Here is a 24,764-nt window from a genome sequence, read left to right as displayed (position 1 = left end):
TGTGGCATCTTCCACGCTAGCGTTGCCCCCACGCCTCGCGGATTCCCTGCCGCGTCACAATCACGCCGTCTGGCGAGTTCTTCGTGATTTCCTGCGCCAGGGCTATCGTCTCCTCCACGACCGTGCCAGCGGACTGCGAGATGCGGTTGATCAACCCAAGGTCCAGCGCTTCCTTCGCCGACAATTTGCGACCGGTCATCGCGAACTCGGACGCCAGAGGCAGCCCGACTATTCGGACGAGGCGCGGCAATCCACCCGCCGCGGCGTAGAGCCCGACCGCGACCTCAGGCAGTCCAAACTGAGCTTTAGGGGAGGCGACAATCATATCACTGGCTCAGGAGGTCAGAGCTTATTTCTGTAAAAAAAAAGTTACGTATCATATCTGTAGCGACGTACCAGTTCAAACATATTTCGAATCCTCCGCCCAACGCAAATCCATTGACAGCGGCCAGCACAGGCTTCTTGCCTCGGCGCTGGCTGAGACCGCTGAATCCTGACGGGGGTGGCTCATTACCGCAGCCTCGGCGCCAGTCTTGGGTTTGCCGCGCGAGCTGGCTTGTTCCACGAGATCCTGACCGGCGCAAAAGGCTTTTTCGCCGGCTCCGGTCACGATTGCGACCAGGAGCGTGGGCTCTTCATCGAACCAGCTGAAGATGTTGTGGCCTTCCCAGTGGGCTTCGGAAGGGGAGCGAGTTCCGCTGTTCTGCTCGGTCGATTGTGACCAAGAGGATCCCTGGCTTGGGATACGACAGCTTGAAGAAGCTGGTTGGGGGGGGGTCTGGTTTGCAGTGAGGCGGCCATCGTTTAAGAGCTGCCGAACGTGTTGCAGGAAAGGAGTTGGTCTGACGCGGGTTTTTTGAGCAACTCGGTGCCCGCAACGAGATATCCGGGGCCGCGCGCCAAGCTCCCGTATCAAATGCCCGTGATTTACGGCGTACGCACATCTGGGGTTCTGTGGGGCTGGTGAATCGGCTGCATGAACTCGACCATGGGAAGTGAGGGGAAAGAGGACTTGACCTCGGACGCCTCGGCAAAACCCCCATGTTATCTACTCCCAATTGTCTCGATCTTGTCGGCCGTTTCTTGGAAGGAAACACATAACAAGACTAATAAGACTCAAAATGGCTCATACATCGAGCGACGCATATGTGCTCGGCGTGGGCTTGACGAAGTTCCTCAAACCTCGCCGGACCCGCGAATACCCTGAGTTGGGGTACGAAGCGTGTGTCAAGGCGCTTACCGACGCGCAAGTCACTTATGATGAAGTCCAAACAGGAATCGGGTGCTATGCCTACGGCGATACGACATCGACGCAGAGAGTTCTCTATCAACTCGGGATGACTGGTGTGTACGGGGTCAATCTCGCCCGAGTTCTAGGCTGACCCGTTAAAACAAGGAATCCCGATCTATAATGTAAACAACGCGTGCGCCACCGGCTCTACAGGCCTCCATTTAGCACGCCGCATGGTCAAAGGCGGCCTGGCGGACTGCGTCCTCGTCGTCGGGTTTGAACAAATGCGCCCGGGCTCCATCAAGAGCGTCTGGGATGACAGGCCCAGTCCTCTGGGCCCTTCGACGACCATGATGGAGGATACCTATGGGAAGCACGACTCGCCGCGAAATGCCCAATACTTTGGAAATGCGGGCCAAGAGTACATTGAGCGGTAAAGAACTGACGGACTCCAACCACCCCTACTAAGCTAATCAGCGATTCTAGATACGGAGCGAAGGCGGAGGACTTCGCCGAGATCGCACGAATCTCCCACGAGCATTCGCAAAGGAACCCCTATGCCCAGTTCCAGACGGAGTACTCGTTGGACGAGATCCTCAAGTCTACCCCGGTCTATGGGCCTCTCACCAAGCTCCAATGCTCCCCGACAAGCGACGGCGCAGGAGCTGCTGTCATTGTATCACAGCGTTTCCTCGATGCCCGTCCTCATCTGAAAGCGAATGCCATCTTGATGGCGGGCCAGGCGCTCCTAACCGATGGCCCCGAGGTCTATTCAAAGAGCGCCATTGACCTCGTCGGTTTTCACATGTCCCGCCAAGCAGCTGCAGAGGCCCTCAAGGAGGCTGGGGCGAAGATCGAGGATATCAAAGTATGCGAAGTGCATGACTGCTTTTCCACTAACGAGCTCCTCTTACTCGATGCCTTGGGCTTCGCGCAGCCAGGGAAGGCTCATGAAATGGTTCGACGGGGCGACATTACCTACGGCGGGCGCGGTCCTATTGTCAACCCTTCCGGGGGGTTGATCTCCAAGGGCCATCCTCTTGGTGCAACGGGGCTCGCTCAGTGTGCTGAGCTAACCTGGCAGCTTCGCGGATGGGCAAATAATCGGCTTGTTCAAAACACCGGTGTTGCGCTGCAGCATAATCTGGGCTTGGGAGGAGCAGTTGTCGTCACGATTTATAAGAGAGCGGACGGCAAGACCAATCGCCAGTTGACAGACGAGGAAGTGAAAAAAGCTTCCAGCATAGGATATAACCCGGCGGTGGAAGCCCGCTACATCACACCAGAAGATGGCGAGCGGGTCCGGAGCAAGACTAAGCGCCATGATTATCCTCTCGAAGACACTGTGACGAAACTCCGGGCTCGGATTTAACGGTGCAATCTACGAAGGCCCTGGTTATTTTATTATCAACAAGACGTCTAGTCCAATTTCAGATCAGCATTCAAAGTTTCTGTACCACTACGTCGAGTTACTTCACCGGTAATGGTAGAAAATATTCATCCAAATCCATGCTTACATGGAGGATAGGCTTGGGTTCAGACATATTTGAATATAAATTTTTTTTTAAATGTACCGGGGTATCAGCAATGTATCTGGGTTTATGATTTGTCCTGTTGAGCTCCTGGCTGCAATTTTTGTTTTGCGTCATCAATCTTCTCTTGTACACTACGAACCTTCCGTTTTGCGGCGACGTAACCCTCGATACCAGCGAGGGTGGCATAAGACTTGCTCATTGAGACGCGGGACAGGTCGACACCTCGTTCTTTGAGGGATCGGTGGAAGGCACGGAAATTGGCCACATGAGGACGGTAATGACCACTAAATACAGTGAGCCGAATGCCTTGTCAACGTTGATGCAAGATTCCATACCTTAGAGGCGCTAGACTTCGTAACTGGCCGTGGCGAATTTTGAGCATTCCAGCGGCCGCGATTCTACCTCCCCTCAGAAAGGAGGAATGTTGAAAGCCACCCGGCTCCTTGATCCCGATGTAGATGCGAAACTGCGTATCGGCGACCTAGGCATGAATTTGATTAGAAGGTGGATAAGGTACAAGCTAAACACTCTCACTTACGAATATCCACATGTCTTCTTTCTTTGAGAGTTTTGCGGCGAAGTGATCATAGAGGGCTGCAGGCCGGATACGAGCGAACTTGTCGACTGCTTTGTTGAGCTCGTAGTCTTCCTGCGTGGATATGTTCTTGCCGCTTCCGGTATCACTTTTCTGACTTTGCATGGTTTGTGACGGCGCCAGAGACTGTGCACTTGAGGATGAAGAGGAGTCCGAAGACATCGAGGAAGATGAGGACAGCGTCTGCCCGAGAGTTGCGCCTTCCGTTGTCGTGTCTATGGATATCGAATTCCCTTGGAATCGGGGGGCACTATCATCGATATGCACGACCCCTTGAAGACTATCTCTGTACTTTTTGTTGTTCGTCTCGACCAACTCGCCATTCTTAACCCAGCGGAAGAGTCCCTTCTCATCCACTGTGACCATGTAGTTAAGACGTTCCTCGGGTGATAAGTATCGGACTTGGTCTTTCTCAAGTTGTTCCCGTGAACAGTTTGGCGCTTCAGCATTCACCCCGTCGCCATAGTCCAACCAATAGAAGAAGTTCTGGTTTGAAGGCGATCTCTTCCAAATGCTGTGATATGCACGAAGATTGCTTCCATGGCGGTGTTTGGTGTCGACCATTTCTAGGAAATACTGCAAATCCATCATTTTCGCTGCTGTCGGTTTGCGGTTTGCTTGATGAGCGGACGGCTGGCAGTTTGTCTTGGGTACCGTCTCGGAGGCTGCATCCTCATCATTCCGGCCCGCCTGGATGGCAACGCTAACAGCGCGCTGCCAGTTCTTTTGAGCGGCACTTGTTTCTTTGTCATCGTCATGAGCTCTTTCACTCTCGATGGACCGTCGAGCAGATGCAGCGAGGTTCAGCCCGCGGAGCTCTCGCCGGGTTCGATAGCCGCGAAATACCCTCTATGAAACTTGTTTCAGAGTGCCATCCCTCAAGAAGACCAGAATTGTTTGTTGTTGACTGTACCTGAATCGTTCGCGCTGCGTACTCTGGGTCATCCGTGACGTCATTCACAGAAGGCCCCATCTTCTCGGTGGTAGGGCTCGACTCCGAGCATGAGGTTGTTGTCTGTACTGGCATAAGGGGCTTAGTAGGAGTAGAAAAGCTCTTTCGTCTGAATACTGGAGCCTGGGTTGAGCATGACGGCTGCGGCGGAAGACGTAGACTTGCATTCATTGAGATCAAGAGCCTTTTCCAGGTCATTCCCCGCATCGATAAAGATGCGATAAGAGAATCCGATAAGCCGATAAGCGTTAAGTTTGGTAGCGTTGAGCTTCAGGTAGATCTCCACAATATATCCCCACAAGTACTAATAGCGATTCAACTCGATTTCACAGATGAAAGCATGATACGGCTTATTCAAGTATCGGAGAGTTTATAGTTAGCCACTTACTATTGATTGCGAATCTGCACAGCCACGGGGGCCGACATAATTGCGAAGCCTATATCACTATGGGTTCGTTATCTGATTGGATACGATCGAGGCGGATATGACCAAGGCCAATACGACTGTGAATTGGCTATACAGTAATTCAATGCTAGTGGTGCAGCCACTATTTGCTAAGGAGCCCGCCCCTGGCTCCCTCTGCGGTCAGCCATTTAGTGTGGGCCCCGGGGAGGACCCGGAGAGGACCCGGGGAGAATTTAGCGCTCCCGTGGGATCGATATATACATACAGTAGGTGATGCGAGAATCATTATAACCAGCGTCCGAGCGTCCTCGGAGTTTCTTCTCAGACTAGGGAGGCACCCCTGATCACTATAACAAGTGTGTCGTGACACGTAGGCAGAGACATCGAGGAACCGTAGAATCCGGGAAGGGTTAGTCCTCCTACCCCTGATAATATGAGACGAAATAAGCCTTTAGCACGACGCGGGTGTCTGGTGTATTTGAATCTCTGCCCAATACAATTATTAATAGCAGCCCGAATTTTAGGGCTAGAAGGATGATCACTAGAAACTTGCGGCTGACTGGACCCTCGATACGAAGCTGAGCAGGGGCTTGATTCTGGCTGAGAATCTTTCCGCACTGAGCACCCATTTCATGCTCAAAGCTGCAGTCGGTCGATTTTTCCTGAGATCCGGCTCGGAGGAAACAGTATTGGGCAGAGTTATAGACTTCGTTTCTTCACTGACAGGATATATTGCGAAAGAATGCAGTCTGCTTTGGTCTAGTGTTAACTTTCAACTTTTCTTGGCCCCATGGGGTACAGCGAAGGTGCCCTTTACGAGGTTTCTCGCAGATACGAGGAGCTCAGGCCCCTCTCGCCCCACGGTGTATGCGTGATTTATCACAGGCTAGCACGCGGGAGGTAAGTTGCAGGTGTGGTGATAATCCCGGGCTATAATTGGTGGCTGATATCTCTGAGAATCAAGGCGCCGGAGCCTCATCAAACTCTGCTGGTGAAACTATTGAATCGTCAGACCTTGAATGTCCGGCTTTTCCAGCTTTTATGTTTCCTTCATCTCATCTATCTACGGTTCAACCAGTGCTCTTCCGACCCCCAGTTTGTTTGGCTACCCCAAAACACTGTTAATACCACAACCATGGCATACCTAGCGTATTCTGGGCAAGAAACACCCATTCTTGTGGATACTATTGACTTGGAAGACCTTCCTCCACAAAGTAGCCATTCTGATGACGAAGGTAAACGGCGCCCCCAACAACAAATCCACCAAAGACTCGGGATATGGATTGCAGAAAACCTTAGAATAAAGGTGGGTTCCCTCTGACACTACCGGTCGACAATGATCTTAAAACCGTAAAGTTACGGCACAATAGGAGTATAAGTCCCGACCTGGTTTCCGACACCCTTTCCGGCCACGAGTCCCTGGAGAAAACCTATCGCAAAATCGCCCGACGGCACAACCGCCACACGGCGAGACGCGTCTTCATGTACCAAGCGACTCATGCAGCAGAACTAATGTGTGCAAAACAAGATACCTGGTCTCAGTGTTTCGAGCGGATTCTTACTTTGGAAGAAACGAACGAGGCAGATGCGTTCGAAATCTGCGTTATTTCGACTGATACCACCACTCTCGACGGTGCTTTCTCTTTCATCGACAAACTATTCATGGTGAGCTATGAGCGCCGCCAACAGGCTTATTCTTCCTTGAGCGAGATAGCCGCACGGATGTTACAGACTCAGTGGGCGCTGAGCGATGAGGTAATGGGCGAGGTCATGCAAAGCTTGTATGTAAAGCCGCTGTCTCTCGCGCCGTGGGAACCCAAGTGGCCATCTCATGGTACAGTGTCCGATCTACCTAACACCTCAAGCACCTGCTAATCAAACCTCAAAGAAGTTGATACACCCATGGATGCCATTCCTTCTAAGCCGTTGAAATTCGAGTTTAGGTGGATCCAGGCTCCGCACTACGCGAACGATCTTTCAGTCTATGTTTTCCGGCCCTACGGGAATCATCCACAAATTGAAAGATTAGATTTCATCTTTCCATCGGATGCATATGAACAAAATCGACGAGCGATTACCATTGTGAACTCTTTTGATACCTTAACCAGGTTACGGAGCGGTAATTTCTACGCACGGCCTTTAGACCACACGCATTGTCCCCTTTCTTATACCTTAAGCCTCTTTGAGGCTGCTAGTTCGGAGGTTTTGGCCCAATTAACTGCTTCCACGGCACAGGCGTGGGAAGAGATAAATTATATGGTAATTATGAAAGCATACCGAGAGTGGATGACATGAGCTAACTGATTCAGGTCTATGAAGGAAGGCTTCGACCCTCCGGGAGTAAATTGCAATATCTCAGGCATCTGGAGGATTGCTGCTGTGTGATGAAAGACTGCTGCAGGGCCAACAAGCACACTCTGCAGCGATTAGTGGACCAAATCGATTCCATCCAAGGACCCCGAACGCGTGAGGAGGCGAGCCAGCTCACCCATCTAAGGCGGGTGATGGACGATATCGAGTACTTGCACAATGAAGTCGAGTCTTCTCTACAAAGGATTCTAGTCCTACGTCGCGAACTACGCGAGAGTCTTGACCTGCTCCAGACCCATCGCACTGGGGTCCTGGGGATTCTCGCTGCCCTATACTTGCCCCTCTCCTTTGTGACGGTAAGTTATCGCCCATACGACCCTCAATGCCCCGCTAATTGAGAAGAGTTTTTTGGGAATGAATATCAACCAAATATCATCTCCTCAGCCATTTCACCGTAACGTGACGAGCATGAATGGATCCAGGTCGGAAATGAAAATCAGTTCAAACATGACAATTGTGGATTCCAGCCTCAATCAATCGTGGTCTCTAGCGAACTTTTTCGAGATTTCAATACCGCTGATGGTTGGAACGATACTTCTGCCGCTTATTATCGGAAGCATTATTCGAGTACTTTTGAAGGGAATTGCCCAGGGAGAACCTGGTGGCGTGTTCCCTTTGCTGCTCTCATTATCGGGTGGGATACCTTACTTCCGATGACCATAGGCGCTGAAATCGCTAATGCTCTGTCTTTAGTTATTTCATCGCGCTTCCTTTACTTATGGGTATTGGACCACTCATACTACCCACACTCTTAGTGCCTTTCTGGATGTTTGTATCCCTCCAACTTTTCACAATCTTCCGGAGCGATAGAAAGAACTGGCTATCGATCACATACTGGGTCGTGAACGCACCGCTGCCAGCGGTGTTCAGCATTTTGGTTCCCGCCGCTTTTGCTGACACCATCGGTCTTTCTAATCCCGCCCGGGTTTATGCTCTACCCTGTGTCTTATGTGGCCTGCACGGGATCTCATTGTTCGTTGTCTGGTGGTGGAAGCCAGAGTTCTACTATACTTGGGATCAAGGGCGACGCCCAAAGCCCAAAGAAGACTAGTCTTACATCAATATGTCTGTGAGGGTGTCGGAATTATCAGGCCCCTACAGCCACCCCTCCGTTACTAGCCTATTTACATCGATTATCGGGGCGCAATACGAGCATCCGCTCTAGCCTTTCGACCAATTGAGAGACTGGCATCTACTAGGACGAGCAATGTCCAATCAACACTTCAATTATTGTTCATGTTCCAGCTTTTTGATGCCCTCCTCCAGCGACGGCACCTTCTCCTTTCCAATACCCAATCTCTTCCTCCATTTGTTCTCCTTCTTCAACCTCGCTCTTCTCCTCCGCCGGGGTGCGTAGTTAATCGGCGATTCGCCACCAATGAATATGAAAATGTCATATAATGCAGCTCCTGCAAGAGATCCGCTGATCGTCGCAACCCAGCCGCCCCAGAACCACCATCCCCCACGGTCGACGAAAGTTGTTCTCCCGTACCCTGCCATCAGAGCGACTAGCCGCGGTCCGATGTCGCGGGCCGGGTTGAAGCACCTGGAAATGATATTTGTAAGCTCCCTGTGCCGCGGTTGATGATAAAGCCAGACTACTCACCCTCCATCATTGTAGCCGAGTGATATACACAGCACATAAATCACTAATCCGATCACGAACGAGTGCATACCTGCTCCGGGCGGTGCATTCCCATCATCACCCAGGGCGAAGATCACACATAGGAGAATCGCATCGCCGACAAATTCCGTAAAGAAGGCCGTCACGGAGCTGACATAGTTCATTGGGCCGGTATAAAACCCAAGCCCCGAGGCATCTGCTGGTAGTGTGGGTGCCAGATGCAGGATCGCGTCGCGGTAGATGCAATAAGCGAGGCCAGCTGCGATGAGGCTCCCAACAAATTGGGCGGCGATATAGTAGCAGCATCTTCGGCCGGGGAAGCCACGGAAGATCCAGAGCGCAATCGAGATCCCAGGGTTGAGATGTGCACCAGACACACCACCCGCGAGGTAAATCCCGATCATGAAGCCCAGGCCCCACGACCAGTTCTCGGATAACTTACTTCCTGCCTTCTCGCCCGCGGTCGTTACGGCCAGCGTACCCGTCAGGCCTATGAAGACAGCCACGGCGGTCTGGATTCTGTTAGCTACCGATCCCATTTTTTTCCTGTTTTTTCAGGCAGGTGATACTCACAGCAAGGCATTCCGCAAAAGGCTCTTTCATATAGTGCCGGATCTTCACCCATTGGTTGAGAAATTCTTCCTTCTGTTCATGCTGCATATCGGCCTCATTGGCAGGCATTTCAGGTCTCTGGCCTAAATCACCCTGGCTAGGTTCAGACTCCATCGGTCGAAGCAGGCCATCTGGTTGCGGCGCATAGATGGCATGCTCTTTGGGTACATCCTGCTGCGCCGCAGACGAATAGCTGGCTGGGGCAGCTCGCTGGCTCGTGTTCGATTGCCTGTTTGATAGACCGGGAGTGTTATCCAGCGCAGGAGCAGGTTGACTGTCACCTGGAGGCTCGGCTTGGTATGCCTCCTGCTGGCTGCTGCGGCCACGGCGCATTCCCGGTCGGACCACGCGGGGGAGCGGTTTTGCGAGACCCCACACCGGGGTTTCGTTCTGGTTACCATAGCGTGGATTGAGCTGCTGGTATTCAGGGTCCATATAAACCTCTCCCTGGCGCGGTGTCGGATCGTATGGGTTTCTGCCGGCGAGGGAGTTAGGCGGACCGCGGCTGATACGTTGTGGGTTCGGTGGTCTATCATAGGTACTGGCGGATTCGGTCGGATGCCTGCTCATCGCAGCTCTTTCTAAGGGGGTTTGGGGCTGATCCCGTGCGGGAGTCGGTGGTAATTGGCCATTTCGTGGAGAGCGTGGACTGAACGGCGGTTGGTTATGGAGACTCAGATGCGGACGAGATGGGGGTGATCTCTGGGTTTTATCATGTGGTGGGCTAGATGAATCGCCTGAAACTGCGGTGGATGAAGATCCCGACTCTTCGGTGCTGCTCTCTTGTTCCTGAATTGGCTGTAGAGGCGTCAAAGGCGTCTCTGGTGGATGACTTGTATTCTTCTCTGGGTCCTTATCACCCATAGTGGAGGCTATCTGCCGTGGCAATGGAGAAGAATAAAGTACTCGGTGGGTAAAACGATACCAATTGCGAGATGGCCCTTATTATACCCTGTCATACTCTGGAACTTGGACCAGACTAAAACTCCAGGGGGGCAAATAGAGGGTCACTGACACCTCTGCGAGAGCCCTGACACCTGACATGATGCTATTCTCCAAAAATTCTCAAAGCTATAATCCGGGTTCGTGATGGAAAGGCATCCGCCAATGGTGTGGTGCGATTCACTGGGTGACCCCACAGGAGTCGCCTCTTCTCCGATATCATGATTTTTGCTGCAGATTCCGCCAATGACGTACCGTTGTCGCTGGCACTGCAGTGCTTCGAGATCCATAATTATGTCAACCGGCAGACCGAGTTAATCGTCGACTCTGCCGATCAAATACCGTTTTTTGCTCCAGAGCGGCCATGGCCGTTCATGCCGCGCAGTGATCGACACTCTAGAACAAACGCCCTGGATAAGATAGCAGCTTTCAATTTGCCGGGAGCCAAACCGGGGAGGAATATGTTCTCCACTTCCTACAGATGGAGACCCGTAGAAAATACTACCTATGATCTCACATCATGTATTTCTCCTGGATCAGTAGCGGATTCATGAGATTGTTTCGGACGCTGCCGACGTTACCGTGAGATTGATGCCGGGCTCGTATTCCCGTATTCCCGTGATTCTTCGATCTGCTGAGTTGCGCGGGGGTTTTCTCTGCTTCCACTAATCAAAAGTAGCATAAATCTCAGCGCGTTGAGCATTGTACGACTCGGCTTTTTCGTGATCATGAACCTCTGGGATCTTGGGTTGTCGATCTCGGGCGACCGATCCCGGAAATAGGCGTTTAGAAGGAACCCGGGCCATCCGCAAAACGTCGATCCGTGAGAATTCATTGCTCATCAATGCGACTTTTGGAGCTATTTGAGGCGAGGGACTCGATTCTGAAAATCCGACGGACTTGACACTTTAACTTTGGACGGACCAGCCGCGAGGCCGCCACGCGCCCTTGCCAAAGAGAATTAAACAAAGAACCAGGCGTCCATTGCTCCATGGATGCGCCGGCTCGAGGACTACCCCGGTCAAACGATCGGATGGACGAACTCGACTTCCTAAAACAGATCCCAATAGGGTACAGTCTTGGGACCAAGCAGAACATAAAGTCGCACGGCCGGTAGCAACTCTTCGTGGCGAAATGTACATCTCGGGAGCAATTATCCCAATATACCCCTTTGGCCGCAAAATCTCATTAAAATCACAATCTAGCTCTTGCTGGCAGGCCTGATATGTCTTTCCAACCTATTCCCACGTCAGAAGAGCCTTTGATGAGCGACGACGACGATTGTGTCCGGAAACCAGCTGGGCATAAGTCTCTTCAAATCCCCTTGGAACTACCTTCATGCTGGATACTCGCGGTCGCGATTGTCGTAAGCATGGCAATGTTTGGATTGGGCGTTTTAGCAGGCAATCATCGTCCATTCAACCCCCACGGCTTACTACGTATGCATTGTATTTCAGATCAAACCTCTCTCTGCCGCATCCACTGACATTGTCTCTTCAGCCCCGGCAGGAACTGTCACGACGTGGATGGCACCCAACGATACCCTTCGGCCTGCCTCCCTCCCCTGAATCTGATGCTGCATGGAATTCACTATTTCCAGTCAGCCAAGGTTTCATATACAGTAAGCAATTTCGGGAGCCGCGTGCTCTAGTCGTATACCACAATCTTCACTGTCTGGATGCACTGCGTGAGGTGTACTATGCCGCCGTGAACGGGACACTTGCACAGCGGGATGGAGGGCACCATCATCATGAGAAAGACGCGGAGCATGTTCGCCACTGCCTGGACTACCTACGCCAGAGTGTGATGTGTGCAGCAGACACGAACTTGGAGCCCGTGGTGAATGAGCTGGCGAGCGGCGGTGATCTCTTCACGACTGGCTGGGGGTTTTATCGGGAATTGCCGCGATATAGAACGTGTGAAGGCGTGGGCGAGCGCGAACGCGTTAGAGAAGAGTTTGTGACAACCGCCGCCGTGGGAGGTTGAAACATGGCTAATGAAGTTCTTTTCCGTTGGAAAACAAGAAGATATGATGTGAGGGGTTATTTCCAACAGGCTAATTCTTCAAGTTCCCTGATTGACTTTGTCGAGTCTTTCATTACAATGCCAAGTTCCAGTTGTACTCGTACTGCCGGTCGAAGTTTACGGTGCAATTTTTTTCGAGTAATTCGTTCCCAATTTGGGCTTTGAATCCCTTTCATAAGAGTCAGAGCAATCCCCTACTTACCGTGTCATGCTCATAGCTGTTTCACGGCTGGAAGTTCAGTATATCCGTGAGAATCGGCATCAACCCAAGCTGCGTTTTACATTAATTGCACTTGTGATCGGAACCGCTACCGGGGTTGACGAGGTCTGCCTTGTTGCCTGAACACCACTTGCGCCCACAAGGTAGGGGACCTTGTTAGTCCAGCACTAGCGAGTATAAAGGGGCGCGATCGCCGGTATGCAGGCCAAGTCGACCGCTAGCTTTCTTTCCCTCGTGATGGATTTTTTGCCAAAGAAGAAAGGAGCCCCCAATTCCGTCATGGCGAGCCAATCTTGGAACCAACTGGCTGATCTCCGCAAACTCCGGGACTACTATTCAGACCGCTTGACAGTATCAACTTGATCCCAAGCTTTGCTGGGTTGAGGAAAGAGGCAGCTAAAGACCAATGACCCCAATAAAGCAACCACCTTACTCAAGAGAACACTCTCGAAATTCGCGCGCGAGGGGATCTCGGCTGACGGCCCGTGGGCGACCGAGAATCACGCCTAGGGGCCCCGCATCAATCGGATAAGCTCGACTGTTCAGGGTTACTTTTCCGCAAAAGTGACTAAAGCGCGATCGCGCCATGGCCGGTAGGTAATATGAGTGGACGCTTGGCCGCGTGGAGCCCGGGCGGTCGACCCGAAGGACTGAATCGACGATAAGACCTTCACCCCGCATGAGGAGACATCTGGACGAGACGAGGAGACGAGGAGAAAGTTGGAGGCAACATGTGCGGCACGGCCAGCATCCCTGTCGCTTCTGTCAAATTATATATACCTCCAGTTGCAATGATATCGTCGCTCAAATCGTTTGATACCCATCAACTTGAACGTTCAAATCAAAGTCACATCTCGATAACCGTGCAATCGACCCTCAATCAGACGCAATGGCTCCTTCAATTCACCCCTTCATCGACAATGGCATCACCAAGGGCGATCCCAACTTCTCTGGTGGTACCATCAGCTGCAAGTGCCCCTCCAACAAGGTCACGGTCGCCCTGAAGAGTAACGTCGCGCACAATCACTTCTGTGGCTGCTCCAAGTGCTGGAAGCCCGCCGGTTCTCTCTTTTCCCTCGTCGGGGTCCTGCCCCGTGACAAGGTGGAGGTCCAGTCCAACGCCGACAAGCTGCACATGTATGTATACCTCCGTTGACCCAGTCCCGAGACGTTCTTCTAATATGAATTCTGTAGTATTGACCCCTCCGCTGCCATCCAGCGTAACGCCTGCAAGGAGTGCGGCGTTCACCTCTTCGGCCGCATCGAGGTAGAGCACCCTTTCCACGGCCTCGACTTTGTCCACGTCGAACTCTCCGAGCAGAAGGGCTGGCAAGAGCCCCAATTTGCTGCCTTTGTCTCCTCCATCATCGAGCAGGGCTTCAACCCCAAGGAAATCGATGCCGTGCGTGGCAAGTTCAAGGCCAACGGTCTCGAGACCTACGATACCCTCTCCCCCGTTCTGATGGACCTGATTGCTACCTTCACTGCACAGAAGGCCGGCCACAAGTTCGCCAACCTGTAAGAGCCCACTGAACGGGGGGCCACCATTGTCTCAAAAAAACAAAACAAAAATTGTACAGAACGGGAGTCCATTGATCTCCCATATTTAATGATAGAACACAAAATCCAAAAATCCATCAAGTATTGGTATGGCACATTTTATCATCCTAGTATGTATATGCGTATTCGTATATCATCAACAGCCCTGGAGAACGCAGCATCACCGAAACCCCAAGTTCTCATTCGCAATGTCTTTCAACTCAACTTGGACCTCACCCCGCCCTATCACGCCAATACCCCCAAGGCCTCAACCGCTGCGCCCTCTGCATAACCTTCGCCATGTCATCATGCCCATACCACAACGCCAGCTCCACCACATCCCGCCCGGACTCGTCCCTCGTCCACAAATCAGTGCCCGCCTCCAGCAACCTCTTCGCCGTCGACCTATTCCCCCGCATCACAGCATGCCCCAGCGCCGTCCTCCGCTGATCATCCCGAGCATGCACGCTCGCGCCCGCCTTCAGCAACAAGCTCATCGCATCGTCCGCGCCCAACCTCGCCGTCTCCATCAGCACCGTCCGCCCCTCCTTATCCAGCACCTCCAGATCCGGGCCCGCCCGCAGCAAAACAGCCACGATCGCCATCCCGCGCTCCCGCGAAAACAGATGCTGCTGCGTATCCCGCGGCGCAGCGTGGATATCCGCGCCGGCGCTCGAGAGGATCTCGCCGGGCGACTGGTGGCTGAAGAGTACGGCGTAGAAGAGCGGGGTCCATCGCCTTCGGCCGGCGGGCGCGTTGACGTCCGCGCCTGCGTCGAGGAGCCGCTGCACGGCGTCGGGGCTTTGGTGCGACATGACGGCCTCGTGGAGCGGGGTGAAGCCGTCGATGTTCGGGAGGGAGGGGTCTGCGTGGTGGCTTAGGAGGAGCTGGGTGACGGGCTCGGAGGTGCGCGTGTAGGTGTAGGCGTGGGCGCGGATCGCGAGGTGCAGGGGGCTGTCATTGTGGTTGTCGAGGGCGGAGATGCTTGCGCCGATGTTGAGGAGGAGAGCGACGGTGAGATAGTGACTGTGGACGGCGGCGATGTGCAGTGGGGTCATGCCATCAATGTTGGGGGTATGCAGGATTCTAAAGGGTTCTGCGAAGAGGGCTATGGTATCGCTGTGCCCTCTTGAGGCTAGGAAGTGCAGGACGGTGTCGCCATTGCCGCCTTGTTGCCGGAGCTGTTTGGTAGGAAGCTGCTGGCCGACGACGGGAATTGCGTGGATAAATTGCGCGAGGTCGGCTATACAGAGGAACTCGGCTATACAGAGGAGAATTTCGAGGGGGAGTTTACATTTATTCCATTCCATGGTAGGATCTTACTAGTTTGAGAGGGGCACAGCTAAGTCTTATCAGCAGCGAGCAGAGGAGTGAGGCTCATAGGGCGGAGCAAGGCGTACCGTGCACGATCAACAACGTCCTGGGCAATGCTGACTTACTATATCACATAAAGCGGATCCGCATTGATAGTAAGCAGGCTGTGTGGGACGAACGGTAAACCCAACATGAACTAACTTGGCTATAGTCTAGTCATGTATTAGAATGGCGGTTTCGGAGGTTTGAGATAGGTCGAACCTTGATCACCTTGTTCTACAAAGCAAACTCTGAGCCGAGTGGGTCTTGACAGCGATCATGACAAGTCCAGTGTAGGGTTGGAGAGGGAAGGCCTACTAATACCCCACGGACGTACGCAGGATACCTGTTTCCTAGTTTTTTGGTCTGTGTAAAAGAGCTTTATGAATAAATAGAGAAGAAAAATTAATGCTCGTTTTCTGGTTGGCTTCTAACCAAACTTAACTGCATGAAAGATGATAGGCTACCCGCTAATCGAGTAACTTACTCTCATAGGATAGCTCCCAAATCATCTGACAAGAGCATTCAAGTTTTCATCTTGGCCATGTATCCTATGGTGTATTCATCTGGGTCCCAAGAGAGAACCCTTGTCTCATTCTTCTGAAGCTTCAAATTCACGTACTTTTCCATGATTTCCGTTTCTTCAGGTTCCAAGAGATCACGTCTTTTCTTCCATATATCACATATATTGTCGTCAGATTTATTGAAGCCGAAGAACCGCTGATCGATCTTGTTCCAATAGGTGGCATCAAAGGCAAAATTGTTTTTTGCAGCACACTTGATCCCAAAGCCTCCGCTCTCCCAACTACGTCGCATCTGACTCGAGAGTCGCTGGCTTTCTTGGAGTCGTCCGTTCTGATTCTGGCACGCTTTCTCTTCGCACTCCACTATTGCCTGAAGAAACATCGGAAGCCATTTCTCATATTTTGTACACCAGTCATCTAGACCCTTACTCCAATATTCTGGCGTTTCTAGAAGAAGCCACCAGGGTGGAGCATAAGTAAACTCGGCTGGCGCGGTATAGGTAAACTCCCAGTCTATTACCCCAGCGACTCTTTCGTCTTTATCGACCAAAACATTCTGCGGTCAAAAGTCATCACACCAGACTGGAAATGGACCGTTCTCATGAGACATCCATTTATCCCTAAGATTACGATTTCGAACAAATTTCCGAAACAGAAATCTAGCAATAAACTTACGTCGGCAGTCGTCAGCCGAGTCTATAGCATTGTTCCTTTGATGTTTAAGATGTGAAAGGTGTAGCTCCGCCAGGGCTTCAAAATATAAAGGCGCTTTATCATAGGTCGTAGTAGGAAGTTCGGACCGAGGCAGTGTCCCTAGGCGCACAACTTGGTTCATAGACATAGATAGTGGTCGATATGCCACTTCCCACGCTGATTTACCAGATTGCCTCAGAGATCCAATTCGGCTCGCAGATAATGTAGATAGAGAAGAGACAATATTGGCTAGCTGCCGATAGAGTAATGTGAGCTTTATTGCGCTAATATCAGGATTGAGTTCTGGACGCTGTTTCAATTGGCGTCCCGGCGTCTCAAGAAGATCGGACATGCTTCTCTCGTGGTCAATATAACCCATGATCATAAAAGGGGCCCTGGGCAATTTTGGCAATTTGAAGGACTTTTGTTTTTCCCTCCCCAGTGCAAGAGTGTTGGAACTGTGATCAGCATTATCTGTGAAGTTTCCTCTGTGGTGAATTGCATGATAGAGGCTTCATTACGAACTTTCTCATCAGGAAACATGTGGACACCAGGTAGGGGAAATCTTAAAATAGCGCCGCTATCGTCGGCGAAAGTCATGAGGAAGCTAGCATTGAACCCGCCAGCCTTGAATAAGTTGAAGCCGGCCCAATGACGAGGGAACATTTCTCAGCAAGAAAAACTCCAATTTTATTGTAGATGTCACCGTCGTAAAGCAATCTTAGCCAGTAGTCTTCGATGTTATCGCTTATTTCCCAGGCAACGTCGTCAAAGGACAGACGTCGTTTCATCTTAAGAGACTGACGGGATGAATTCGGAATGCCTAAAAATATGCAAAGTATAGATGAATATACAAATTTGAGATGAATATCTGGTAAGGTAACAAAGTTGTCCAGGTACCAAGAAATAAGGGGAAACAGCCGATTAGGTAGCAAGTAATATAACCGGAATAATATAGACCCGATCGAATAGCCTTACAGGTTTACGATGATGCCATGGTGCTAATTGAAAAGACAAATATGCGCCGATCAAGTATCACGTAGCTTCTCCGTTATTTTGAACCATCTACGCGGGTCAGGGCTTTGAGCCTCGGTCAATCCACCATTTCAAGCTTTGTTCAGACGCACTGATATATCTTGTAGAGTCAAATTAAGCCTTCAGAAGATGAAGCAGAGTTCAGATACCTGCTGGCCCGTTTATTTGCATGATCATTACTTAGGAAGTAGATAAGAGGGATCAACGAGAAATCAGTGAACGGAGAATCAGCTCCTGGTTTTGTCTATGGAGGGGTAGTTAGAGTTGGGTATTAGCTAGACATCTTCAGGGCCCACGTCGGGCTTTGGGCTTTATCAACGGGCTCAAAGCCCACGCATGGGTCCTAAATGGGCCCCCGATATGAAGGATCATCCCTGGGCTAATGTTCCAATAGCTGATCCAAAAGACCACCATATCCGCAACTATGTGCGGATATGCCCAGGCACGCCTTATATAGTACACCCTCTAGCTGGAATCCGTGACAATAGGATTATTTAATCTGCTCCGCAAAAGACACCAGAAATGCCCAGCTTAAACGTCTTATAACACACGTACCGGGAAAGATATAGAGATTCTGTCCGATGATTTGGGGTCCCAGACCCCTGTTCTACTGTCCCTGGAGATTTCATAGTTGTACGATGTGGTGGTGCGGCAAATCGAAGTCGAGTTTTCCTATATGGTCACTGTGCGCTAGATGTTTGTTCTGCCGTAACTTATTCCGATGTCTGTGATATATACATATTCTGATACTTTACTCGATTCTGCGATACGTTCTCGATGTATAGGATAGAAGTTTCTACTGCAAGTCCCAAAATTGGTGTCACCACTTACACCCTTCAACTGTTGCTCGAATCATAATACCAAGACACGCGTAATACATATCGACTGAGCAGAATATCACTGGTCCATGAGTGAGAAAAGGGAGCAGATTGTGAGAACCTGCATTTAAATTTTCTGCATGAAAACTGAAATCTCGAGTCAGGTCATTAGGAAATCGACGCCTTGCTCAACTAGCGCGCAGCTCGGACAAACGAACTCCCGGCACACGTAGATGGGCTGCACACAATGGAGGAGAGCTTCCAGCTCGACCAGGCCGTAGCCGTGGCAACATGTCTAATCCTGCTGTAGAGAGAAGTTGACCGACGCCATACGATACAGGTAGCGGCTATCGGCGGCGCGGGATCATGAGCCTTTGCTTTCCCTTTTCTTTCCCTTTTCTTGTATGTGCTTTTGTTCGGCCCACGCGCATATTACCCTAGAATCCGGTCTCATTGCATAGCACGCCATTCAAGTTACATTGACTTCCCAATTGACCTGTATTCATGAGTCTCTACTCTTTGTATGATTTTTGAAGGCTTGGTATCTTAATATAAACGTCCCCCCAACAATGCAGAAGTCTGGCCCATCAGTCGTCACGGTATAAAAGCAGTCGTAGAAGCCTACTGTTGCTCATTCAGCAACGCAGCAATGTGAGGGTTTAGCCAGTATTGCTTCAGAACATCCCGAGGCATGTCCTTCGCTCCGGAAATCCATCCTCTGCACTCCTCGGCTCCACAGGTGCAATGGAATGGCTGGTCCATGTCCCACTCGGTGCTCGGGTAGAAGAAGGTCAAGGCGTCCCCGGCTTTCAAGGGCCGCTCGTCAATCACACGCACCTCCATGCGGGACATGTCGAAAACCAGTGAGGGCGCACAGGAGTGGTTGCAGAACACGAGGTCGGAGTTGAGCTCAATGTGGGTGTCTGCTCCGGTCTGGACGCTGGTGTAGGCCTTCTTGCCTGGCGTGGCAGTGGTGATCTTGGCAAAGAGAGCGCCCGCTGGTAAGTCAATCAGAGAGTATGCCCCGCTGCCGAAGGCCTTGGTGCTGCGTTCGACCCTTAAGCGGTCGGGATGAGTCGGAGGAACGGTTTCTTTGTTAGGGATTGGCGTGGGAGGGAGCGGGTCTGCGGAGGGAGCCATGACGACGGTTGTTAGGAGGAAAAGAGAAGAGTAGCGAAGGGACCCAGTAATGGAGCGCAAGGGTGTGGGCTTTATACAGCCCGCATTGTTGAGGGCTTCCGGTATCCCTCCCAGTATAGAATGTCACTTTCCCTTTAACCGAGGAGCCAAGAATGCTAGCTTGCTAGGCGTTCCGGCTTTTCTTTTCGGACTAGACCGAGGTTCCTTTCTTCCAATGACGCCCATGCCGGGAGCGAGTCCCAACCGGTGGTTCTCCGCGACTAAGTGGATTAGGCGCGAGCGTGGAGATCGACAGGAACTTATTCTAGCGGCCGATCAGCCTGGGTAATTTCGGTGAAACTGCATCTCGTGGATAAGACCGGTTCTGCTCGCTTTTGCATGTGAGGGTGGGACTGTGGTGGAGGGGTAATGCCCCCAATGCCTGATTATTCTTTGGCTTGATTCTATAATGGCGGTTTCTAGTTCATCTTGCGCAGCAGCTCCTCGCCGTTCAGCCACCGCTCCAGATTGTCCGCGGTCTCTCTATACCACCCACGCAATAGGTCTTCCTCTCCATACCCCATATGCGGCGAGAGCAGAACCTCACTGCGCCCATCCTGACCCCAAGCCGTCGTCCGCCATGGGCTGTCTTTCGGCAAAGGCTCCGGATCAAAAACATCGAGCGCAGCACCCCGAATCCGCCCCGCATTCAACACCTCCAACAAGGCCTCCTCGTCAATCAACGGCCCACGGGACGTATTGACAATGATCGCACTAGTCTTCATCGCCCCTAGCTCCTCTGCACCCACAATCCCCCGACTCCGTTCGGAGAGCACGTAATGGATGCTGACGACATCCGCCTCCGCAAAGAGCTCCCGCTTCGACCCCGCCACCACGAAACTGCCCGCCGCGAGCCCCTGCGCCCGCGCCTGTTCATCCGCCTTCTCCTGCGTAAGATTCGTAGACCACGCGCTGACCGTCATGCCAAACGCCTGAATCGCAATCTTGCCCACCTGCGCCCCCAGATTCCCCAACCCCAGCAAGCCCAGCCGCCGCCGCGACAGGTTGATGCCCAGTGACCCCTGCCACTCGCCGCGTTTCACCGCCGCGTCGTCGCGCGCGATGTGCCGCGCCGACCCCAGGATCAGCGCCCAGGTATGCTGCACCGTGCTGTTGACGCCGGGCGGGCGGCCCTCCGTCCCCGCGACGGAGACCCCCGCATTGGTGAAGGCCTGCAGATCGAGCGCGGCGTTCCGCATGCCCGTCGTCAAGAGCAGCTTTAGGTTCGGGAGAGCGGAGATGGTGCTTGCAGCGAAGGGGGTGCGCTCCCGCATGGCGAGGACGACATCGTAGGGCTGTAATCGGTGGATGAGCGCCTCTTGCTGGGCGGGATCGCGGGGGTCCAGGGTTTCCGGGAAGCTGGTGATCTCGATCCGGGACTCGAGGTGGGCGAAGTGGGCGGGCGCAATGCCCTGGTAGTCATCTAGGATGGCGAACTTGGGCTTGGCCATCTTGTTTGATCTGACGTATTTTACAATTTCTAGTTAAAAGGGTGTTTGGAGGAAATTGTAAGTTATATGGGCTTTGGCTTGGGATAAATGGTAGGTCTCGCCCGCTGGGCCCCGCATGAAATTCGTGCTGCGTAAGACCTTATCCGCTGCAGCCGGGTGAATCTTTAATGTGTGACTCGATGGTGCCATCGGATGATTCTCAAACGACACTCGGGTTTTCATATGAAAGTTAGCCTTTTCTCTTTTTGATTTTAAATACAGTCGTACAGCATGGTCATGGAGGTCTATAGAGAAAACTCCAGCCGACGGCTTCAAGTTTCAGTTATTCTCCGTTACATTGTCCAGTTCGATGTCCCATTCCCCACGGTCATATGCATTAGACGCCGCTAAGATATATACTGTATATGGTATTGGAAATTGGACCCTCCAACCTAAGTAGGGACTGGATCCCGAATCATAACCCAAAACTTGTCCTCACCTTCCAGCCCGAGTGGCTTAAAGTCCATAGTGAGCTCCTCCACTGGCTTCCATCCGTTCTTCTCGTACAAGGGAAAGCCTTCGGCAGTAGCTTCTAGGTAAATCCTCGCCTTAAGCGCATCAGCCTGCGCCATGCCCCAGCGAAGGACCGCAGACCCCACCCCGCGACCTTGATACGCAGGTAAAGTAGCCAACATATCGAGAGCTGTCGCATAATCAGCAATCGGGGTTCCATACCCGAAACACCCAAACCATGGAATACATACTTATGTCCCTCTCTGTGGTATGACGCTTTCGCGCCCCTTCCAGCAACGCCTTAAAAGCCGTAAACACATCCTCTCTCATCGGCTGTGGGGCGAACCGCACCGGGTCACTGGCATAAGCCTGCGCCTGCTCAGAAAGCGGCGGCACGACGGGCGCAACGCCCAATTTCGCGGGGATATGCCAGCGACCGTAGGCTAGGATCTTTCCCGTTGCGTCGGATGCCTTGAGCACGTGTACCTCGGGGTTGGCGAGGTGCTTCATGACGTGCTTGGCCTTGTAGGCGTTCAGGCTGGCCTCGCTTGCCTCAGGGAACATTAGCGGCAAAACAAGGCGGTTGCTGAAGGCGATGTTGTTGATTTCGCCTAGAGCGGGCGCGTCGGGCTCCGTCACGTACTCGACGGAGTAGGCCATGGCGGGCTTCGGTAAAGCTGGTGGATTGCGGTTTTGGGGAAAAGAATGAAATAGGATTCGTGTCCGGATTCTCATACGGGGAAGTGCGGATGGGGATTCAATGTTTTAGTGGCGGGGGGGTGATTCTAATAAAGCACTATTGACTCATTGGGGTTTGGGCTTGACTCATTCAAAGCTTTCATTTGCTTATGCCGAAATCCAATGATGCGTATCTTCGCGATGTAACTCTGGATTTGGATCCCTCGAGTTGTGGGGTTGATTTTCGTCAGCGTACCAGTATATTATTAGAATGGGAGCGTGTTCAGTCCGAGATATATCGATGGAACTGCCGTTCAAGCTCTACAATTGCTACCTAGGTATCGTGAGATAGCGTTATTCCACATACTATTCACATTCCAATACATTGCTGAATGCGGTCAATTGTCTGATGATCCTCAGCTTATCATCGGTATACTCCACAAGGGATGTGGTGGAGGTCCTGAGCTTTCAGCAATTGCCGAATAGGGTCCCCGACTGTGGGGGTAAATGCCATTCTAAGGATTGGCCGGAGAAATCAGCGGATTGGATCAACAAGAATGCACGTGGCTAAGCCAGCGGAACCCTGCAAACTAGATCCGAAGAGTCACAAACCCACATCGTCCACGATGCGACTACCCCCGTCCTCACTGCCTCCGTTTCGATGAGGTCTGGTCCGGTCTTGCGCCTGCTCCAGCAGCCTGCAGTCAAAGTGCTGCTGACAGCTGGGCTCGTCTATCTTCTCATATTCGAGTACTGCTCCCTCCGCTTCTGGCGGGACCCGCACTCCGCCTTCTTCGACATCCGCGACGTGTTCAAGTGGAAATACAGCCTGGCGCGGGAACAGCAGGCGCTCAATCTTACCTCCACTTACAATGTACCCTTCGATTCGGCACTCGATGCCGTCAAGGGCCGGGATCGTCCGTTGATGTGCGCGGCGCTTGCGACAGTCAGGCGCGACAATGCAGATTACTTCGAGGCCTCAATTGGGTCGCTGCTGAGCGATCTGGACGCACGGGAACGACGTGCCTTGCATTTGTCGATTCTTTTCGCGAATACAGATCCGACGCAGCATCCAAGCTGGGGTCAGAAGTGGGTGGAGCGGCTGAGTGACTCTGTGAGTTCGTATAATGTTTCCGACGCGGAATTGGCGCATCTGCGGGAGCTGGAGGAGAAGCGTGACTACTACGAGAAGGGGGTATAGTAAGTCGTTTCAACGGACATCCTAGCTGAACGAGTGCCGATGGTATTTCTAACCTTACCGCTCCCCCTTTTCTAGTGACTATGTCTACCTCCTGAACACCTGCCTGGAGACCGGCGCACCCTATATTTTCATTCTGGAAGACGACGTGATTTTGGCGGATGGCTGGATGATCAAGACCCTGAATGGGCTTACCGAACTCTCGCAAGGACAAGCCGACCGCAGCACAGCATGGCTCTACCTCCGGCTTTTCTTTACCGAGACCTCGCTCTCCTGGCAATCAACCGACTACTGGTACCGAAATATGCCCCTGGCCTTTTTCCTGGTGATGGTATTTGGACTCACGCTTCTTCTGGCCGTTCGTCGACGATTGCCAGCTTCTAGACGCTGGCTTGACAATTGGACCCTTGCAGCCGTGTGCTTCATCATAATACCCACCTTCACAGCATTGGTATACATGGTTGGAAAGTACTCGTTATGCCCCTTGAAAGGCGTCATTGAGATGAACATATTTGGCTGCTGCACACAGGGCCTAGTTTACCCCCGCGAACAGGTCCCAGACTTGATCGCCTTTCTTCAGGATCGGAAGGCCGGTCAGACTGATAGTTTGATCGAAGAGTATGCGAGTAACTCTCACTTGACGAGATATGCGTATGCGCCCCAGCAGATACAGCATGTGGGATTGAAGAGCAGTCGGGGTAATCTTGGTATTAACACGCAAAGTACCTGGGCTTTCTGGTTCGAGGAGAATGATCCCCAGGAGCTCAAGGCCGAGCACGAGAAGTTACTTGCCGCGCATGAGACCTCGTGGATGCTAGACTGATAGCTAGGTTTATGGGGCTTGTGTAGGGTAAGCAACCCTCAAGCATCTGTAGTGCATACTGATCCATCACGACAAGTCCTTAGTACCATAAGGGCGCCCGGAATGAAACCGGGGGCTTGATATTATGCCTAGATATATCCTGTCGTAGAAGTATAGTCAGCTCATGGTACCTGCCTTGACACGAAGCATTCGATTGCACTCGGAGATTATAAGCTCTAATGACGCCGTGTAGCTGCATTTGGATTTAGAAAGTACAGACAGAAGGAGAATAGTTCAAAGAGCTGAGCGTAAGCCCCACCCTATCTCGGCCAACTTTAGCGGTAGTTCGGACGGTGCTGGTAACGAGCGGCAGATTCGACTAACACTGACAGCCCAAAGATTTCAGCGCTAACAAAGTCTTCACGCTGAATATGTAGAAATACTCAAGTCTGTTGTATTCAAAATATAATACATGAAAATGAAGATATGT

At 52.0% G+C, this 24,764-nt stretch overlaps 15 protein-coding genes across 15 annotated transcripts; 5 read left to right on the top strand and 10 right to left on the bottom strand.

Annotated features, from left to right (window-relative positions):
- Positions 1 to 16: 16 nt before the first annotated feature.
- Positions 17 to 990, bottom strand: N7468_008454 (enoyl-CoA hydratase/isomerase family protein; the record flags this gene model as incomplete). The annotated part of the gene is made up of 4 exons (XM_058477750.1): positions 17 to 329; positions 397 to 473; positions 515 to 811; positions 943 to 990. The coding sequence occupies 4 exons, from the start codon at positions 988 to 990 to the stop codon at positions 17 to 19; spliced, it is 735 nt and encodes a 244-aa protein (XP_058328095.1).
- A 131-nt stretch (positions 991 to 1,121) lies between these two features.
- On the top strand, positions 1,122 to 2,603 carry N7468_008453 (uncharacterized protein; the record flags this gene model as incomplete). Its single annotated transcript, XM_058477749.1, has 3 exons — positions 1,122 to 1,344; positions 1,397 to 1,664; positions 1,718 to 2,603. 3 exons carry the CDS (start codon positions 1,122 to 1,124, stop codon positions 2,601 to 2,603), a joined length of 1,377 nt encoding a protein of 458 aa, XP_058328094.1.
- Positions 2,604 to 2,830: 227 nt separating this feature from the next.
- Positions 2,831 to 4,388, bottom strand: N7468_008452 (IQ calmodulin-binding motif protein; the record flags this gene model as incomplete). The annotated part of the gene is made up of 4 exons (XM_058477748.1): positions 2,831 to 3,050; positions 3,102 to 3,247; positions 3,305 to 4,210; positions 4,275 to 4,388. 4 exons carry the CDS (start codon positions 4,386 to 4,388, stop codon positions 2,831 to 2,833), a joined length of 1,386 nt encoding a protein of 461 aa, XP_058328093.1.
- A 7-nt stretch (positions 4,389 to 4,395) lies between these two features.
- N7468_008451 (uncharacterized protein) lies at positions 4,396 to 4,739 on the bottom strand (the record flags this gene model as incomplete). Its single annotated transcript, XM_058477747.1, has 2 exons — positions 4,396 to 4,617; positions 4,722 to 4,739. The coding sequence occupies 2 exons, from the start codon at positions 4,737 to 4,739 to the stop codon at positions 4,396 to 4,398; spliced, it is 240 nt and encodes a 79-aa protein (XP_058328092.1).
- Positions 4,740 to 5,854: 1,115 nt separating this feature from the next.
- On the top strand, positions 5,855 to 8,140 carry N7468_008450 (uncharacterized protein; the record flags this gene model as incomplete). The annotated part of the gene is made up of 6 exons (XM_058477746.1): positions 5,855 to 6,025; positions 6,076 to 6,553; positions 6,608 to 6,978; positions 7,029 to 7,385; positions 7,557 to 7,723; positions 7,783 to 8,140. 6 exons carry the CDS (start codon positions 5,855 to 5,857, stop codon positions 8,138 to 8,140), a joined length of 1,902 nt encoding a protein of 633 aa, XP_058328091.1.
- Positions 8,141 to 8,316: 176 nt separating this feature from the next.
- Positions 8,317 to 10,189, bottom strand: N7468_008449 (MIP/aquaporin family protein; the record flags this gene model as incomplete). The annotated part of the gene is made up of 3 exons (XM_058477745.1): positions 8,317 to 8,635; positions 8,696 to 9,225; positions 9,287 to 10,189. The coding sequence occupies 3 exons, from the start codon at positions 10,187 to 10,189 to the stop codon at positions 8,317 to 8,319; spliced, it is 1,752 nt and encodes a 583-aa protein (XP_058328090.1).
- A 1,416-nt stretch (positions 10,190 to 11,605) lies between these two features.
- On the top strand, positions 11,606 to 12,253 carry N7468_008448 (uncharacterized protein; the record flags this gene model as incomplete). Its single annotated transcript, XM_058477744.1, has 2 exons — positions 11,606 to 11,633; positions 11,868 to 12,253. The coding sequence occupies 2 exons, from the start codon at positions 11,606 to 11,608 to the stop codon at positions 12,251 to 12,253; spliced, it is 414 nt and encodes a 137-aa protein (XP_058328089.1).
- Positions 12,254 to 12,941: 688 nt separating this feature from the next.
- Positions 12,942 to 13,193, bottom strand: N7468_008447 (uncharacterized protein; the record flags this gene model as incomplete). Its single annotated transcript, XM_058477743.1, has 1 exon — positions 12,942 to 13,193. One exon carries the CDS (start codon positions 13,191 to 13,193, stop codon positions 12,942 to 12,944), a length of 252 nt encoding a protein of 83 aa, XP_058328088.1.
- A 208-nt stretch (positions 13,194 to 13,401) lies between these two features.
- Positions 13,402 to 14,034, top strand: N7468_008446 (S-(hydroxymethyl)glutathione synthase; the record flags this gene model as incomplete). Its single annotated transcript, XM_058477742.1, has 2 exons — positions 13,402 to 13,649; positions 13,707 to 14,034. 2 exons carry the CDS (start codon positions 13,402 to 13,404, stop codon positions 14,032 to 14,034), a joined length of 576 nt encoding a protein of 191 aa, XP_058328087.1.
- Positions 14,035 to 14,284: 250 nt separating this feature from the next.
- Positions 14,285 to 15,361, bottom strand: N7468_008445 (ankyrin repeat domain-containing protein; the record flags this gene model as incomplete). The annotated part of the gene is made up of 1 exon (XM_058477741.1): positions 14,285 to 15,361. The coding sequence occupies one exon, from the start codon at positions 15,359 to 15,361 to the stop codon at positions 14,285 to 14,287; it is 1,077 nt and encodes a 358-aa protein (XP_058328086.1).
- Positions 15,362 to 15,929: 568 nt separating this feature from the next.
- N7468_008444 (uncharacterized protein) lies at positions 15,930 to 17,000 on the bottom strand (the record flags this gene model as incomplete). The annotated part of the gene is made up of 2 exons (XM_058477740.1): positions 15,930 to 16,465; positions 16,604 to 17,000. The coding sequence occupies 2 exons, from the start codon at positions 16,998 to 17,000 to the stop codon at positions 15,930 to 15,932; spliced, it is 933 nt and encodes a 310-aa protein (XP_058328085.1).
- A 2,095-nt stretch (positions 17,001 to 19,095) lies between these two features.
- N7468_008443 (uncharacterized protein) lies at positions 19,096 to 19,614 on the bottom strand (the record flags this gene model as incomplete). The annotated part of the gene is made up of 1 exon (XM_058477739.1): positions 19,096 to 19,614. The coding sequence occupies one exon, from the start codon at positions 19,612 to 19,614 to the stop codon at positions 19,096 to 19,098; it is 519 nt and encodes a 172-aa protein (XP_058328084.1).
- Positions 19,615 to 20,072: 458 nt separating this feature from the next.
- Positions 20,073 to 21,104, bottom strand: N7468_008442 (D-2-hydroxyacid dehydrogenase family protein; the record flags this gene model as incomplete). Its single annotated transcript, XM_058477738.1, has 1 exon — positions 20,073 to 21,104. One exon carries the CDS (start codon positions 21,102 to 21,104, stop codon positions 20,073 to 20,075), a length of 1,032 nt encoding a protein of 343 aa, XP_058328083.1.
- A 431-nt stretch (positions 21,105 to 21,535) lies between these two features.
- On the bottom strand, positions 21,536 to 22,256 carry N7468_008441 (GNAT family N-acetyltransferase; the record flags this gene model as incomplete). Its single annotated transcript, XM_058477737.1, has 2 exons — positions 21,536 to 21,786; positions 21,848 to 22,256. 2 exons carry the CDS (start codon positions 22,254 to 22,256, stop codon positions 21,536 to 21,538), a joined length of 660 nt encoding a protein of 219 aa, XP_058328082.1.
- Positions 22,257 to 22,935: 679 nt separating this feature from the next.
- Positions 22,936 to 24,295, top strand: N7468_008440 (uncharacterized protein; the record flags this gene model as incomplete). Its single annotated transcript, XM_058477736.1, has 2 exons — positions 22,936 to 23,474; positions 23,551 to 24,295. The coding sequence occupies 2 exons, from the start codon at positions 22,936 to 22,938 to the stop codon at positions 24,293 to 24,295; spliced, it is 1,284 nt and encodes a 427-aa protein (XP_058328081.1).
- Positions 24,296 to 24,764: the final 469 nt, after the last annotated feature.

Source organism: Penicillium chermesinum, assembly GCF_028974085.1.
Source record: "Penicillium chermesinum strain IBT 19713 chromosome Unknown utg000006l:1.0-2335141.0:1.0-2336784.0, whole genome shotgun sequence".
Lineage (NCBI taxonomy): Eukaryota > Fungi > Ascomycota > Eurotiomycetes > Eurotiales > Aspergillaceae > Penicillium > Penicillium chermesinum.
The sequence above is the reverse complement of the archived record's forward strand: the minus strand, read 5'-3'. Positions and strand labels throughout refer to the sequence as shown.